The sequence below is a fragment of the Heptranchias perlo genome, chromosome 1 (genome assembly GCF_035084215.1).
Source record: "Heptranchias perlo isolate sHepPer1 chromosome 1, sHepPer1.hap1, whole genome shotgun sequence".
Lineage (NCBI taxonomy): Eukaryota > Metazoa > Chordata > Chondrichthyes > Hexanchiformes > Hexanchidae > Heptranchias > Heptranchias perlo.
In genome coordinates, this window is record NC_090325.1 from 183,646,723 (window position 1) to 183,661,492 (window position 14,770).

A 14,770-nucleotide genomic window follows, 5' to 3' on the forward strand; every position below is an offset into this window, starting at 1 on the left:
GAACAAGCAAATAGTAGCAGAAACTTAAACATTTTTATAGTAGTTGTGTATATTTTTATAGTAGTTAAACGTAGCTACCTCCTTGCTGTGATAAACTGCAACCTCTATACTAAATTGATTTTTTTTACCTAGTGATACATCTTTGCTTTTTCATTAGCTGAGTTAATTATCTGCCATAACTAACTTTCTTTGAAGGTTTCAGATAAACTCAGGTCTCTTTAAAGGCATTAGTTGGACTCATTCATTTGAAAACAAATGAGTGATAAATAATTATAGATTTTTGAGGCTGACAAAATTTAAATAACTGTTGTTTGAATTCAAAAATGCTGCCAATCAAACACATAATTGAACAAATCACACAGAATGTTTGCATTTGAATAGAATGGTTTATTCTCTCCCATGGCCACATTTTTTTTTGCGACAAACTGACTATTGATCGCAACAGAATGAGCTGGAACATTCTTCTGGTGAGCAAAACTAGTTTTAACCCTTCTGTAGCATGACAAAACTAAAAAAATTGCTTCATTATTATCACAGTGATCACTTAGCCATTTCTATTTAAATGCAGTTTATGGGAAATGTATAAAATGGATATCATGTTACATAACATTTATTCCCAATGCGGGTGAGCTTAGAGTAATAAATAAGTAGACATGCCACTATAGATCTTACTTACACATATGAGGGTAGTTTTCACTTTCAGCAGGGGCGGAAAACGGGCTGCAGCGGATTGACGTCAGTGGAAAGGAGAATCGGGCCTGGGTGTATAATGGGCAACTGATCCACGACTGCCCCCCTCCCCTGGCTGAAAGTGAAAGTTTCCCCCTGTGGTGACAATTCAATGGAAAATATTCTGTGTACCCTAGTTGTCCTGTTAGGGCAAGTGCTTTGGAGAGGTGCCTCATCCTGCAACAGATAGGGTGAATTTCTAAAAGATGTTGCCAGGACTGGAGAATTTTAGCTATGATGACATATTGGATAGGCTGGGGATGTTTTTCTTGGAACAAAGGAGGCTGAGGGGTGATTTGATTGAGGTGTACAAAATTATGAGGGGCCTAGATAGAGTGGATAGGAAGGACCTATTTCCCTTAGCAGAGGGGTCAATAATCAGGGGGCATAGATTTAAAGTGATTGGTAGAAAGACTAGAGCGGAAATGAGGAAAAAACTTTTCACCCAAAGGGTGGTGGGGGTCTGGAACTCACTGCCTGAAAGGGTGGTAGAGGCAGAAACTCTCAACTCATTTAAAAAATACCTGGATGTGCACCTGAAGAGCTGTGACCTGCAGGGCTATGGACCAAATGCGGGAAAGTGGGATTAGGCTGGGTGGCTCGTTTCTCAGTGGACACGATGGGCCGAATGGCCTCCTTCTGTGGTGTAAATTTTCTATGATTCTATGATACTGTGTGTAGTGTGATTTTTTTTTTGCCCAAGTTCTGTAATTTAGTGTAAAAAGTCCCAAGAGCGGTGGAAATACCAGTTGCTAAATGTATCCGAGTAATGACTGAGTATTGTCAGTGACATGGTGTGCATGGATTTTTTTGTGTACAATCACACTAGCATGGCAGCTGTTTACATGTTCAACCTGTACAGCTGCATTACCTGTCTGAAGAGAACTGATGAATGTTGTGACATCAAAACAAACTTCAGTGTACTTGTAGTCAAATTCACATCTATTTGACTGTGATACAAATAAATCCATAGCAATGTCCCTAATTTATGTAAACTCTTTCTAGATCCCAAAGTTTCTCTTTCACTGTCAGCAATAGTATAGCCAGCAGGGATGAATATTGAATGTATTTAGGAGTTCAGTTCCTGATTCTGAGGGTCCAAAAGATGAATCTTTTGCATCCAAACATGAAAATTGAATATTGAAACCATACTGGCAAATGGGAAAGTGGCATCCCCTGAGACACAAATCTACCTACCACTAATTCACCACACACTCAGCACAAGGTCCCATTATTCCCATAAATATAGTCACATCATAGCAGTTAGGCCATGAATCATCCTTGTTGCCCTTCTTTGCACCTTCTCTAGAGCCAAAAATGTCCTTCTTCAGGTGGGGGGACCAAATGGTGCACGATACTCCAGGCATGGTCTTACCAAAGTCTTACATGACCCCATTACTGTGTCCCTTGTTTTACAGTGAACGGTCTGGGCAGTATGACTCAGGACTGCATTCACTTTGCCACAGCCACCTGACAGTGCTCTTGAACCTTTAGGAAGTGGCCCATGCTGATTCCCAAGGCTCTCTTCCTTCCTGTCACCTTTAACCTATGCCCACCCATGTTATACTCTATCCCGAATTCTGCGTACCTATGTGCATAACTGCAAGTGGAATGCGGGTGATCTCATAAAGAAAAGATAATTTTGCACGAGTGTAAATATTGACACTTTTTTTCCAGGAAAATAGCAACTTAAACTTAGACATGTTTGTCTCCAAACTAGGCCATAATTCTTTACACAGATCCTTTAATGCTTCTTAAAATGTCTTAAACTGACACCTCCTGCTTGCTTAGCTTTGGCCTGCAGAATCCTAATGACCTAATCTGAACCATGCGTTTGCCTGTATCATACAGAATAAATTCATAATGTACAGGTATTAGTACTGACTTCTGTATCGTTAAGCTATTTTTCCTCATTTTAAACCAGATGTTCTAAACCTTCTGCCAAATCATGCTCAACGTATGTGTTGGTTTCTACAATTCCTCCTTTACTGTAGGCCTCCATGCTAACCATCCCATGATGATCTTTACCTATGCCAAACTGTTAACTTATTATATTATACACTATCCATCTTCTCATAGTTAAACAGATACAAAGTACCTGACTAACTCTTCTGCCACGTCCTTGTCGTCATCTATAAATCTGTCCAATTCACCCGACAACAGTCCTATTGTTCTCTAGTTAACATGAGTAAAAATGTGTTCCCATTACTCTAGCTATGTTCAGCTATCATTCTTTCTAAATTCACTTTAGATTGTCTAATATTTATTTTTAATTGCTCTAGCTGCTTTGTATACTTTTCCCTGTCCGATAAACTATTGCTTCTTTTATAAGCCCTGAGTGCCAGTCTAAAGAAATCCTCAGTGTTTCCTCCACATTAGCAGTGAAAAGTTGTACACCTACCTTGCTCAGGTGAATCCCATCAATAATGAAGAGACCCATTCTTCCAACGAGCTGGTTTCCAGCCAGCAACAAATGGTATTTTCTTTTTCTTTGCCCAGCTTTGTAACCACAGGTTGAAATCCATGATTCTACTGTTCCAATCAGCAGCCCTTTTCATGGTTGGTAGGAACTCTGAAACAATAACCTGGACACCATGCTGTCGAAAGTTAGGCAACACGTTTTTAAAATTTGTTTTTGAAATGTGGGTGACTCTGGCCAAGTTGCTTTTGTTGCCTATCCCTAGGTGCCCTGACCAGGAGGTAGTGGGCCCTCTCCCTGAACCACTGCTGTCCTTCTGGTGATGGTACTCTCAAAATGCTGTTAGGTAGCGAATTCCAGAATATTGACCCAGTGATGGTGTGTGACTTGAAGACGATGCTCTCATGATATTACTGCTCTTGTCCTTCTCAGTGGTGGAGGTCATACGGGAGGGAGGGAGGTACTGTCAAAGTAACTTTAGTGAGTTGCTGCAGTGGATCCTGTAGATTGTACATACTGCAGCCACAGTGTACTAATAATTTAAGTCCAAAGGCAGAGGCATTGATTAAGCGAACTGCTTTGCTATGGATGGTGTTTAGTTTCTTGAGTGTTGTTGCAGCTGCACCCATCCAGGTGAGTGGTGAGTATTTCACCACACTCCTGACTTGAGTTTGGTAGATGGTGAAGTGGTTTTGCGGGGTCAGGAGATGAGCCACTCATCACACCCTATACAGCCTCTGCCCTGCTCCTGTAGCCAGTGTTGATATGCTGGCCCAGTTAAGCTTCTGATCAGTGGTGATACCCAAGATATTGATAGTGGAAGACTTGATGATTGAAGGGCAATGGGACATGGCTGGGTTTTCTCTTGCTTAAGATGGTCATTACAAGTGACAGGTGATATGGCACAAATATCACCTGTCACTTGTCAAGAGAAGTACCCTGATGTGTTGAAGTTTACTGAGGAACTCACTGTTTGGAAAAAAACAGCAAAGGTGTGATTATCAATGTGTAACAGACATGAGATAACAGTATGTGGGCGATAAAGAATCATCTATCAGGCCAGCATGAGCTGCTTCATTATCGGAGGCTCCTCTTTCCATAAATCAGTTCGCCCCACGTGAATTGCAGCAGTAGCTCCCTTGGGCAAACCTTTAATATCCCATCCTCTTTTTTTGTCTCAGATTTTTTTTCCTACCCTTATAAAATGTCTGTTCATTTCAGTCTTTAGTTTTGATGAGCAATCATAACCTCTATTTTTTCTACACAGATGATGACTGACCATATTTCCAGCCTTTTATGTTTTTAGTTCAGATTTCCAATATTTAAAGTTTAAAAAACTATATTCTGTTTGGTAGTGTGATGGTGTGGTGTAATCTGTTTGGTAATGTGATGGTGTCGTGAATTCTGTTTGGTAATGTGATGAAGTGGTGTATCCAGTTTGTTGTGTGATGGTGTGGTGTATTCTGTTTGGTAGTTTGATGGCCTGGTGTGTTCTGTTTGGTAGTTTGATGGCCTGGTGTGTTTGGTTTGGTAGTTTGATGGTCTGCCGTGTTCTGTTTGGTAGTTTGATGGCCTGGTGTGTTCTGTTTGGTAGTTTGATGGCCTGGTGTGTTTGGTTTGGTAGTTTGATGGCCTGGCGTGTTTGGTTTGGTAGTTTGATGGCTTGGTGTGTTTGGTTTGGTAGTTTGATGGCTTGGTGTGTTTGGTTTGGTAGTTTGATGGCCTGGTGTGTTCTGTTTGGTAGTTTGATGGCCTGGTGTGTTCTGTTTGGTAGTTTGATGGCCTGGTGTATTCTGTTTGGCAATTTGATGGCCTGGTGTGTTTGGTTTAGTAGTTTAATGGCCTGGCATGTTCTGTTTGGTAGTTTGATGGTGTGGTTTATTCTGTTTGGTAGTTTGATGACATTGTTTATTGTGTTTGGCAGTGTGATTGTTTGGTGTATTGTGTGTGGTAGTGTGATGACATAGTCTATTCCATTTGGCAATGTGATGACAGGTGTATTCTGTTTGGTAGCGTATTGAGGTGATGTATTGTTTTTGGTAGCATAAAGATGTTGTGTATTCTGTTTGCTAATGTGATGGCTTGGTGTATTCTGTTTGGTAGTGTGATGGCATGGTGTATTCTGTTTGATCGTGTGATGGTGTGGTGTATTGTGTTGATCAGTGTGATGGTGTGGTGTATTGTGTTGATCAGTGTGATGGTGTGGTGTATTCTGTTTGGTCATGTGATGGTGTGGTGTATTCTGTTTGATCGTGTGATGGTGTGGTGTATTCTGTTTGGTCGTGTGATGGTGTGGTGTATTCTGTTTGGTCGTGTGATGGTGTGGTGTATTCTGTTTGGTCGTGTGATGGTGTGGTGTATTCTGTTTGGTCGTGTGATGGTGTGGTGTATTCTGTTTGGTTGTGTGATGGTGTGGTGTATTCTGTTTGGTTGTGTGATGGTGTGGTGTATTGTGTTGATCAGTGTGATGGTGTGGTGTATTCTGTTTGATCGTGTGATGGTGTGGTGTATTGTGTTGATCAGTGTGATGGTGTGGTGTATTCTGTTTGATCGTGTGATGGTGTGGTGTATTCTGTTTGATCAGTGTGATGGTGTGGTGTATTCTGTTTGATCGTGTGATGGTGTGGTGTATTCTGTTTGATCGTGTGATGGTGTGGTGTATTGTGTTGATCAGTGTGATGGTGTGGTGTATTCTGTTTGATCGTGTGATGGTGTGGTGTATTCTGTTTGGTCGTGTGATGGTGTGGTGTATTCTGTTTGGTCGTGTGATGGTGTGGTGTATTGTGTTGGTCGTGTGATGGTGTGGTGTATTCTGTTTGGTCGTGTGATGGTGTGGTGTATTGTGTTGATCAGTGTGATAACTTGGTATATTGTAGCCCAGGCACTGAGAAATTGAGTGGTACAATGTAAGTGTGTTCCCCTAGTGGCAAATACTGGGGCAAATAATGCAGTGCAGCACATTGACCACTATTCACCTTGTGCTACACGTGCATTGAAAGCCAGTAACCGGTCTTGTACGATAACACAAATCAGCTAATTATAATATGTTATGGTGCTCCCACCACCGAATGCATGATGCACTGAAAATGCCATGAGGCTCAGGGTCCAGTCTTTCAGCAGCTATTAAAACAGTTAATAGGTTGAGGCAGAATTATCTAGAATTACATAAAATTACATAGAATGTACAGCATAGAAACAGGCCATTCGGCCCAACTGGCCTATGCCAGCATTTATGCTCCACATAAGCCTCTTCATCTCACCCCATCAGCATATCCTTCTATTCCTTTCTCCCTCATATGCTTATCTAGCTTCACCTTAAATGCATCTATGCTATTGGCCTCAACTACTCCTTGTGGTAGCAAGTTCCACATTCTTACGACTTTTTGAGTGAAGAAGTTTCTCCTGAATTCCCTATTGGATTTATTGATGACTATCTTATATTTATAGCCCCTAGTTTTGGTCTCCCCCACAAGTGGAAACATCTTCTCTACATCTACCCTATCAAACCACTTCATAATTGTTAAGACCTCCACTAGGTCACCCCTCAGCTTTCTCTGTTCTAGAGAAAAGAGCCCCAGCCTGTTCAGCCTTTCCTGTTAAGTATAACCTCTCAGTTCTGGTATGCACCTTCTCCAGTGCATCTATATCCTTTTTATAATATGGAGACCAGAACTGGTCTGAGACATGGAGCATATTTTGGAGCCAAATAAAGAGCAATCCAAGAATGATGGGGCCTGTTGGAAGTGGGTGATAAGTGACTGGTGTATTTTTTTGGTGTTTCAGCTGCATTCTGGGGCTTTGTTCTAATTAGCATAAAATTTGGTGTCCTAGTGGGCCCTGTGTACAGTCAGTGTGTACAGTAAGTGCTGAAAGTACACGGGGTCTGCATTTTTCTGCACTGGGCTTATTGGGTGCTGGGTAGGCCTTAGGTCTCAACACTTTATCATATAGTGCTGAGGCCTGAGAACTATCCATTGGGCATGTCTGAGTGCAATATTGCCTTTGTTGATTTCTATTCTGTCATATGTGGTGAGGTACAGATTAAAGACCAGGCATTTCCTCATAAGGAGAGGGCGTCAAGTAAAATTGGAGGGTTGCTCTTTTGCAACTCTGAATAGATACTTTCAAAGACATTGACAGGGACTTGGGAAAATATTGTCCAAGAGATTATGCATTGCATAGGGAGACCTAAAGAGGAGGGGCGAAGATACCTTAAAAGAGAGGAATCATTCTTAACAAAGAAAACATTCCAAATATGCTGGTTAACAAGGTTAGATTAGTGAAAGCCTTATGATTTGTTTCATGATGTGGAGTTGGTAGTAATCCCATAGCCTGTAACAGATGCTCTTACCATAAACCAGACAAGAAAGCTTGAGGCCAGAAAATGGAGGTCACTTCATGCAAAAAATAAAGCAAATCATTTTTCTCACCGTAGCATTATACATTTTATTTTGTGCAGGTTCACTTTCTTCTACAAAATGTTAACTCCTGTTTGTTTTCTTCTTGGAATTAGTCCAGCTTTTACAGCAGCTTTGTGGATGAACTGACTGAATACGAAACGAAGTGTGTGCTCGCTGCTCCTGTAATGAACGGGAAAGACGTTGTTGCTGTGATCATGGCAACTAATAAAACAGATGGACCTCACTTTACTCAAAACGATGAAGATGTAAGTCTTTTGACATACCTGAAGGAGCCGATTGGTGAATAACACAAATATATTTGTAATCATTTATTGATGGATTGTAAACTATTTCTTTTCAGCTTTTCTTGAAATATCTCAACTTTGCCACCTTGAACCTCAAAATCTATCACCTGAGCTACCTTCACAACTGTGAAACAAGAAGAGGCCAGGTAAAAATTCCCTCAGGATAATTGGAAGTTTTAGGATTATCTCTGCTGCATTACCAGGGGACAATATCAGGGAATTTGATCTAGAAGAGCATGGATTGTGAAGAGTTTATACATTGTTTGTGGCCAGGAACAATACATTGTGGATCCCAGCCTTTGTACAAATGTGGAACAAGTCACAATCCAACTAAGCCAAGCGGCTTTATGTTTGTTTTAACATCATGAGTGTAACTATGGCAACTCCTTCATATTTATATCCCCTAAGCATTCTGGAATGGAAAATAAATATTACATAGAATGTACAGCACAGAAACAGTCCATTTGGCTCAACAGGTCCATTCCGGTGTTTATGCTCCACACGAGCCATAAGTATCACTGCACCTACCCCAAAGCAGTTATCAAACACCAACTCAGTAAATTTGAAGCAAATAAACATCCCTACCAAGGCAATTTCCTAATAGTAACAGGGGTAGGCCATTTGGGTCTTGGCACCTATATCTTTCTCATTCCAATTCCCTGCCTTCTCCCTATATCCCTTAATATCCTTACTTGTTAAGTAAGTATTTTACTGAGAATAGTGTATCCGACACTGATCTTTTATCAAGCACCCTGTATTAATCACAAACATTTTGTATGCTTTATCAAAACATTAGAGCTGACTGCTAAAATCTGGTTGGATGCACATATATGTAAAGACATAAATCATACACACTCTGCGAGGCACCACACTCGGTTGGGTTGGAGATAGGTGTGCAACAATTCTCCAACTTGTCTTCCATTTGTACAAACAGTAGGGCTGATGCAGCAACCCTTGGTGCCCTAGGCTCATTAACAGCCTGTTCGGCGCCCGATACATTCAGTGCCCAATAATGCATGCCAGCTATGCAATCGACACAAAGAACCTGTCTAGTGAATATGCACACAGATCATTAGGACACCATTTCTAATGTAAGTAAGGCCTGCTCCCTCTAATGTGACTGGAGCACCTGAGAAGAGCTTCAGACACTCACAAGGGAATGTCACAGTGCACTAATAACTTTTTTCCCTGGGTGACCTTGATCTTTAATAGGACCACCCAGCTTGCTTACTCCTGAATGACTTTAGCCTCAAAAGGTTGATTTGCTGCTGGTGCTTTCCTCCATGATGTCATTACCCCTCTCACTGCTGTCTCCACAAAAAAAAAGGAATGGACCCTTCAATGTGCAAGCAGCCCTTAATGAACTTCTGATGCCACATGGCAGACTGGTCAGAAAGGTAAAAGCCCATGGGATACAGGGAAATGCGGCGAATTGGATCCACAATTGGCTCAGTAACAGGAAACAAAGGGTAAAAGTCGATGGATGTTTTTGCGAATGGAAATCCATTTCCAGTGGTGTGCCACAGGGCTCAGTGTTGGGTCCTTTGCTGTTTGTGGTATATATTAATGATTTGGACTTGAATGTAGGGGGCATGATTGGCAAATTTGCAAACGACACAAAAATTGGCCGTATAGTTGATAGTGAAGAGGATAGCTGTGGACTCCAAGAAGATATCAATGGGTTGGTGGAGTGGGAGGAAAAGTGGCAAATGGAGTTCACCCGGAGAAGTGTGAGGTAATGCACTTAGGGGAGGCAAACAGTAAAAGGGAATACGCAGTAAACGGGAATATATTGAGAGGGGTAGAGGAAGTGAGAAACCTTGGAGTGCATGTGCACAGGTCCCGGAAGGTGACAGTACAGGTAGATAAGGTTATGAAGAAGGCATATGGAATGCTCTCCGTTATTAGCTGAGGTACAGAATACAAAAGCAGGGATGTAATGATGGAACTGTATAAAACCCTGGTAAGGCCACAGCTGGAGTATTGTGTGCAGTTCTGGTCACCACATTACAGGAAGGACGTAATTGCTCTGGAGAGAGTGCAGAGAAGATTTACAAGAATTTTGCCACGGCTTGAAAATTGCAGCTACGAGGAGAGCTTGGATAGGCTGGGGTTGTTTTCCTTGGAGCAGAGGAGGCTGAGGGGTGACTTGATTGAGGTGTATAAAATTATGAGGGGCCCAGATAGAGTAGACAGGAAGTACCTGTTTCCCCTAGTGAAGAGTCCAAGAACTAGAGGACATAGGTTTAAGCTGATTGGCGGAAGGATTGGAGGGGACATGAGGAAAAACTTTTTTACCCAGAGGGTGGTGGGTGTATGGAATTTGCTGCCCAAATTGATGGTAAAGGCAGGGACCCTCAACTCTTTTAAAAGGTACCTGGACCTGCACCTAAAGTGCTGAAAGCTGCAGGGCTACTGACCGGGTGCTGGAAGGTGGGATTAGAATGGGCACCTGGTTGTTCTTCGAGCCGGCACAGACACAATGGGCCAAATGGTCCCCTACTGCGCTGTATCTTTTCTATGGTTCTACTGATGCATAACCTGGACACTCTCACAATGTGTCATGGGAGGGTCGATAAAAAGATGCTAATGAGCTGATTGCATTAAAGGGTAAGGTTACCCTCTTAGCTCCCAGGCACAGTGTACAATTTGCTGCATGCCAGGACCATCTTATTGGTCCCATTGTGTCAGTGTTTCTTTGTTCCTTGGAGGAAGTCTTTCAATCTAATTCCATTCTGCTTTCCTGTTAATATAGTTATACTATGTTCTGTGTCTGGTTCGATGCTGGAATTGGAGGGAAAGAGCTACACAAAGCATGAAATGAGTTCCTTTATTGGAGCAGTTTGGTTTTTCAATGGAATTTGTTGTAAATTTATCACTGCTGTTACACCATAGCACACAACTATATCTGTAATGAGGAAACCAGGAGATATAGTGAGTTTTTTCACCTCTTGAAACCTGGTTCAAATGCAGCTCAGGTATACTTTTGAGTTGTTTTATTCTAACATTATAATTTTACTTCTTCATTCTTATAGGTTCTTTTATGGTCAGCTAACAAAGTATTTGAGGAACTGACAGATATTGAGCGACAATTTCACAAGGCTCTTTACACAGTGAGAGCCTACCTGAACTGTGACAGATACTCTGTAGCACTGCTAGACATGACGAAGCAGAAGGTTTGGATCATATTGTGTTTATTATGTTGATTTAAGTACCATATCATTGTGAACCACTGCATCATATCGTGGATATTATGAAAATTAGTTATATCATGTATCCTGATTATTGTTCAGCCAACATTCAGGATCTAACAAATGAAATCCAGTCACAGACATGCTATTCTTTGGCTAAAAGGTTTCCTTGGGTTTCAGTTGAGTTTGATTACAGACACCTTGATGTTCTAATGATGTGATCTCTCAGTTAACTCAACCACTGATAGTGGAGGAGGAGTACTGTGTGTGGTGACCCATAGTCTGAACTTCATTTGTTTGTTTTGTTGATTAGCTGAATGCCTCATTTACACTCAGAGTGTTTTTCTTTTTCTCATGCCTTTTTCCTACAATTAGGAAATGTATGACACAGACTCATGCTTAAAAGTGTTGCTGAGACAGTCTGTTACAAGGACTGGCATACTTGAGGAGTCAAAATGTGTGAGAAAACCACCATCAGGCCATATGGACAGGATGGGGACAGTTACCCAAATAAGAGTCCTGTACACGAATGAATGTAGCATAAGAAATAAGAACAAATGAGTTAGAGGCACTAATTCAACGTAAAGGGTATGATATGGTCGCCATTACAGAGACCTGGCGACAAGCTGGGCATCACTGGGAGCTAAATATTCCAGGTTATAGGATCTTTGGAAAGGACAGGGAAATTGGGAACAGAGGAGTAGCAATATTGATTGAAAAAACACAACTAGAGCAATAGAAAGAAAGGATTTCAGTAAGGGTGAACAGGCAGTGGAAATATCATAAGTAGAGATAAGGAGCAGCAAAGAATACAAGGTTCTTGTGGGAGTTGTCTACAGACCTCCTGACAGTCGTGATGTCCTGGGGAATGTATAAATACAGGGATCACGGAAACATGTAGCAAAACCGATGTGGTTATAATGTGCGATTTTAATTTACACATAGATTGGGAGAAGCAGAACACTCAAGTCGTAAAGGCAATGAATTGCTAGAATGTATCTGGGGCAGTTTTCTGGAACAATATGTTTTAGAACCATCAAGGGAACAGGCCATACTAAATTTAGTGATGAGTAACAAACCAGAATTAGTTAACAATCCAATGGCAAGGGAGCATCTTGTGAATTGAATTTCATATTAAATTTGAGAGGGAGAAAGGTTTTAAATTTAAGTATTGCAATCTTGAAAGCAATGAGAAGTAAACTGACCGCAGTAAACAGGGCTGAACTGTTAGTGGGTAAACCTACAAACAGTGGGAAGTATTCAAAGAAGGATTTGATATAAAACAAAAAGCAGTACATACCCCTGAAAGGCAAAAGCTCCACTTGTGTAGTTAAGCAATCATGGTCAACAAATGAGGTAGGAGACAGTAACAAACTAAAATAAAAGGCTTGCACAAATGCAAGGGAAAGTGGAAATCCAGCAGACTGGGAGAGCTATTAAAAGCAACAAAGGGATTTAAAGTAAGTAATAAGAGGGGCAAAAAGGGAATATGAAGAAAACTTGCAAGGGCTCTCATAGCTAACAGTAAAAGTTTTTATAAATATATTAAGAGAAAGAGCGTGGTAAAGGGAAATATAGATCCATTAAAGACAGATACAAGCGAGACTATAATGGGCAATGAGGAAATGGCAGACTTGTTAAATGAGGACTTCATATCCATTTTCACAGTAGGGGAAGAGGATAAAATCCCAATGGTACAAGGGAATCTAAAAATAAGTTAAGGGGAGGAACTTATTGAATTTAATATAAATTTTAAAAATGGTAATGGAAAAAATAATGGAACTTAGGAACATGTGAGAAGGCCATTCAGCCCTTCCAGCCTGTTTCACCATTAGATCATGGCTGATCTGTGCCACAAATGCATTTACCCACTTTAGATCCATGTCCCTTGATACCCTTACCTAGTAAAAATCTGTTGACCTCAGTCTTGAAAGCTTCAATTGACCCAGTATCCACAGCCTTTCGGGGGAGAGAATTCCAAGTTCCACTACCCTTTGCATGAAAAAGAGCTTCCTGATTTCACTCATGAATGGCCTAGCTCTAATTTTAAGATTGTGCCCCCTTGTTCTGGATTCTCCCACCAGAGGAAATAGCTTCTCTGAATCTACCTTATCAAATCCTTTTATCATTTTAAATGCCTCAATTATATCACCTCGCAACCTTCTAAACTCAAGGGAATACAAGCCACGTTTATGCAACTGGTTGTCATATTTTAACCCTTTAAGCCCTGGTAAAATTCTGGTGAATTTGCGCTGTACCCCCTCCAAGGCCAATATATTGGTGCGGTGCCCAATACTGAATGCAGTACTCCAGATGGGATTTGACCAAGGCTCTGTACAACTGAAGCATCACTTTCTCCCCATTATATTCCAACTTCCTTGAGGTAAAAGCCAACATCCGTCAGCCTTTTTGATTACTTTTTGTACCTGCACACTAGCTTTTAGTGATTTGTGTACGTGGACACCTAAATCCCTTTGCTCCTCCTCAGTTCTTAGTCTTTTGCCATTGAGAAAATATTCCAATTTTTCTTTCTTGGATCCAGAGTGCATGACCTAACACTTCCCCACATAGAACTCTATCTGCCACAGTTTTGCCCACTCACTTAATCTGTCTATGTCCCTTTGTAACTTCCTGCTCCCATCTGTACTACTTACTGTGCCTCCCAACTTAGTGTCATCAGCAAACTTGAACATACAACTCTCTATCCCTTCATCCAAGTCATTGACATACGTGGTGAAATGTTGAAAACCAATCTCTATCTTTCTCTCTCTCATTCACTCTCTCTTTCTTTGCAAGCTAGACAACTTTTACTTGAGTTCTATGAAGCAGCTGACCAGTCAGATGCAAAAAGTAACTCATAAGTTAATAATGGAGTTGATATAATGGGCAGCCAGGTGAATGTAGATGAGGCAATAATTTGAATTGTGCCACAATGGTCAGGTCTCATGTTTTAACCAAAGGACTGGTGAAGCTGGATGAAATGATATTCTAATGTGAACATGGTCCCCTCCTCCCCCATTACTTATGGACAAACCAAAAGTTACCAAAGTTTAATAAGCACGAAGAATTATTTTCTAATTCTCTCCCCTCTTTCTCATGCTGCAGTGCAATGGGCCCCAATAGGCCTTCAGTATTTCACCGACATAGCCATACTTCACTTGTAACGTAGGTGGTGAATGTGAATGGGTTATTCACCCGTAAGGCATCAGGACCAAGTCGAGCTGTGTTCTCACTGGACGTCCATCTATGCCCACTTTCACTGGATAGCAATCAGGAGTGGGAATCCTGGCTGAGTTTTCCTTTACATAGCCCAGAGATGCTGAAGTTAGTTGTAGCACGCCTACCCTAGCTGAGACCAGCTAACTCAAATGAAACTAGTGACAGAACCCATGGCCTTGTTGAGAGGTGTGGCTCAATACCACACATGGTGATGCAATTGCTAAGAGAGACTTTAATTTTTTTTTAAATGAATTAATCTATTCCTCTGCCATGTTTGTGATGGCAACGAAAAAAGAATAAAAGTCTTATCGGTGGCTGTGTTTTAAAAAAAATAGTAAGGAAGAACTTGAGCTCCAGAATCAACCTTATTGGGCAAAGTTGCTGTAAAACACTCGTGCTCATGCAGTCCAACAATAGACATTGCTGTAGTAATCCAAAATATACCTTGCAACCAAAACAGCGCTTGAATATACCTGCATTAACCTAAAGTTCTCACTCTCCGGTCTT

At 41.2% G+C, this 14,770-nt stretch overlaps 2 protein-coding genes across 2 annotated transcripts in view; both read left to right on the plus strand.

Moving 5' to 3' along the window:
* Positions 1–14,770, plus strand: part of LOC137328868 (myosin light chain 5-like) — a 283,582-nt gene that overhangs the window by 198,460 nt on the left and 70,352 nt on the right. The gene's annotated exons all lie outside the window — the stretch shown is intronic.
* LOC137304516 (rod cGMP-specific 3',5'-cyclic phosphodiesterase subunit beta-like) overlaps positions 1–14,770 on the plus strand; it is a 47,976-nt gene that overhangs the window by 2,191 nt on the left and 31,015 nt on the right. Inside the window, exons 2-4 of the mRNA XM_067973189.1 lie at positions 7,662–7,814; positions 7,910–7,999; positions 10,889–11,029. Coding sequence (XP_067829290.1) covers positions 7,662–7,814; positions 7,910–7,999; positions 10,889–11,029 — 384 coding nt within the window. The remainder of the gene's footprint in view (positions 1–7,661; positions 7,815–7,909; positions 8,000–10,888; positions 11,030–14,770) is intronic.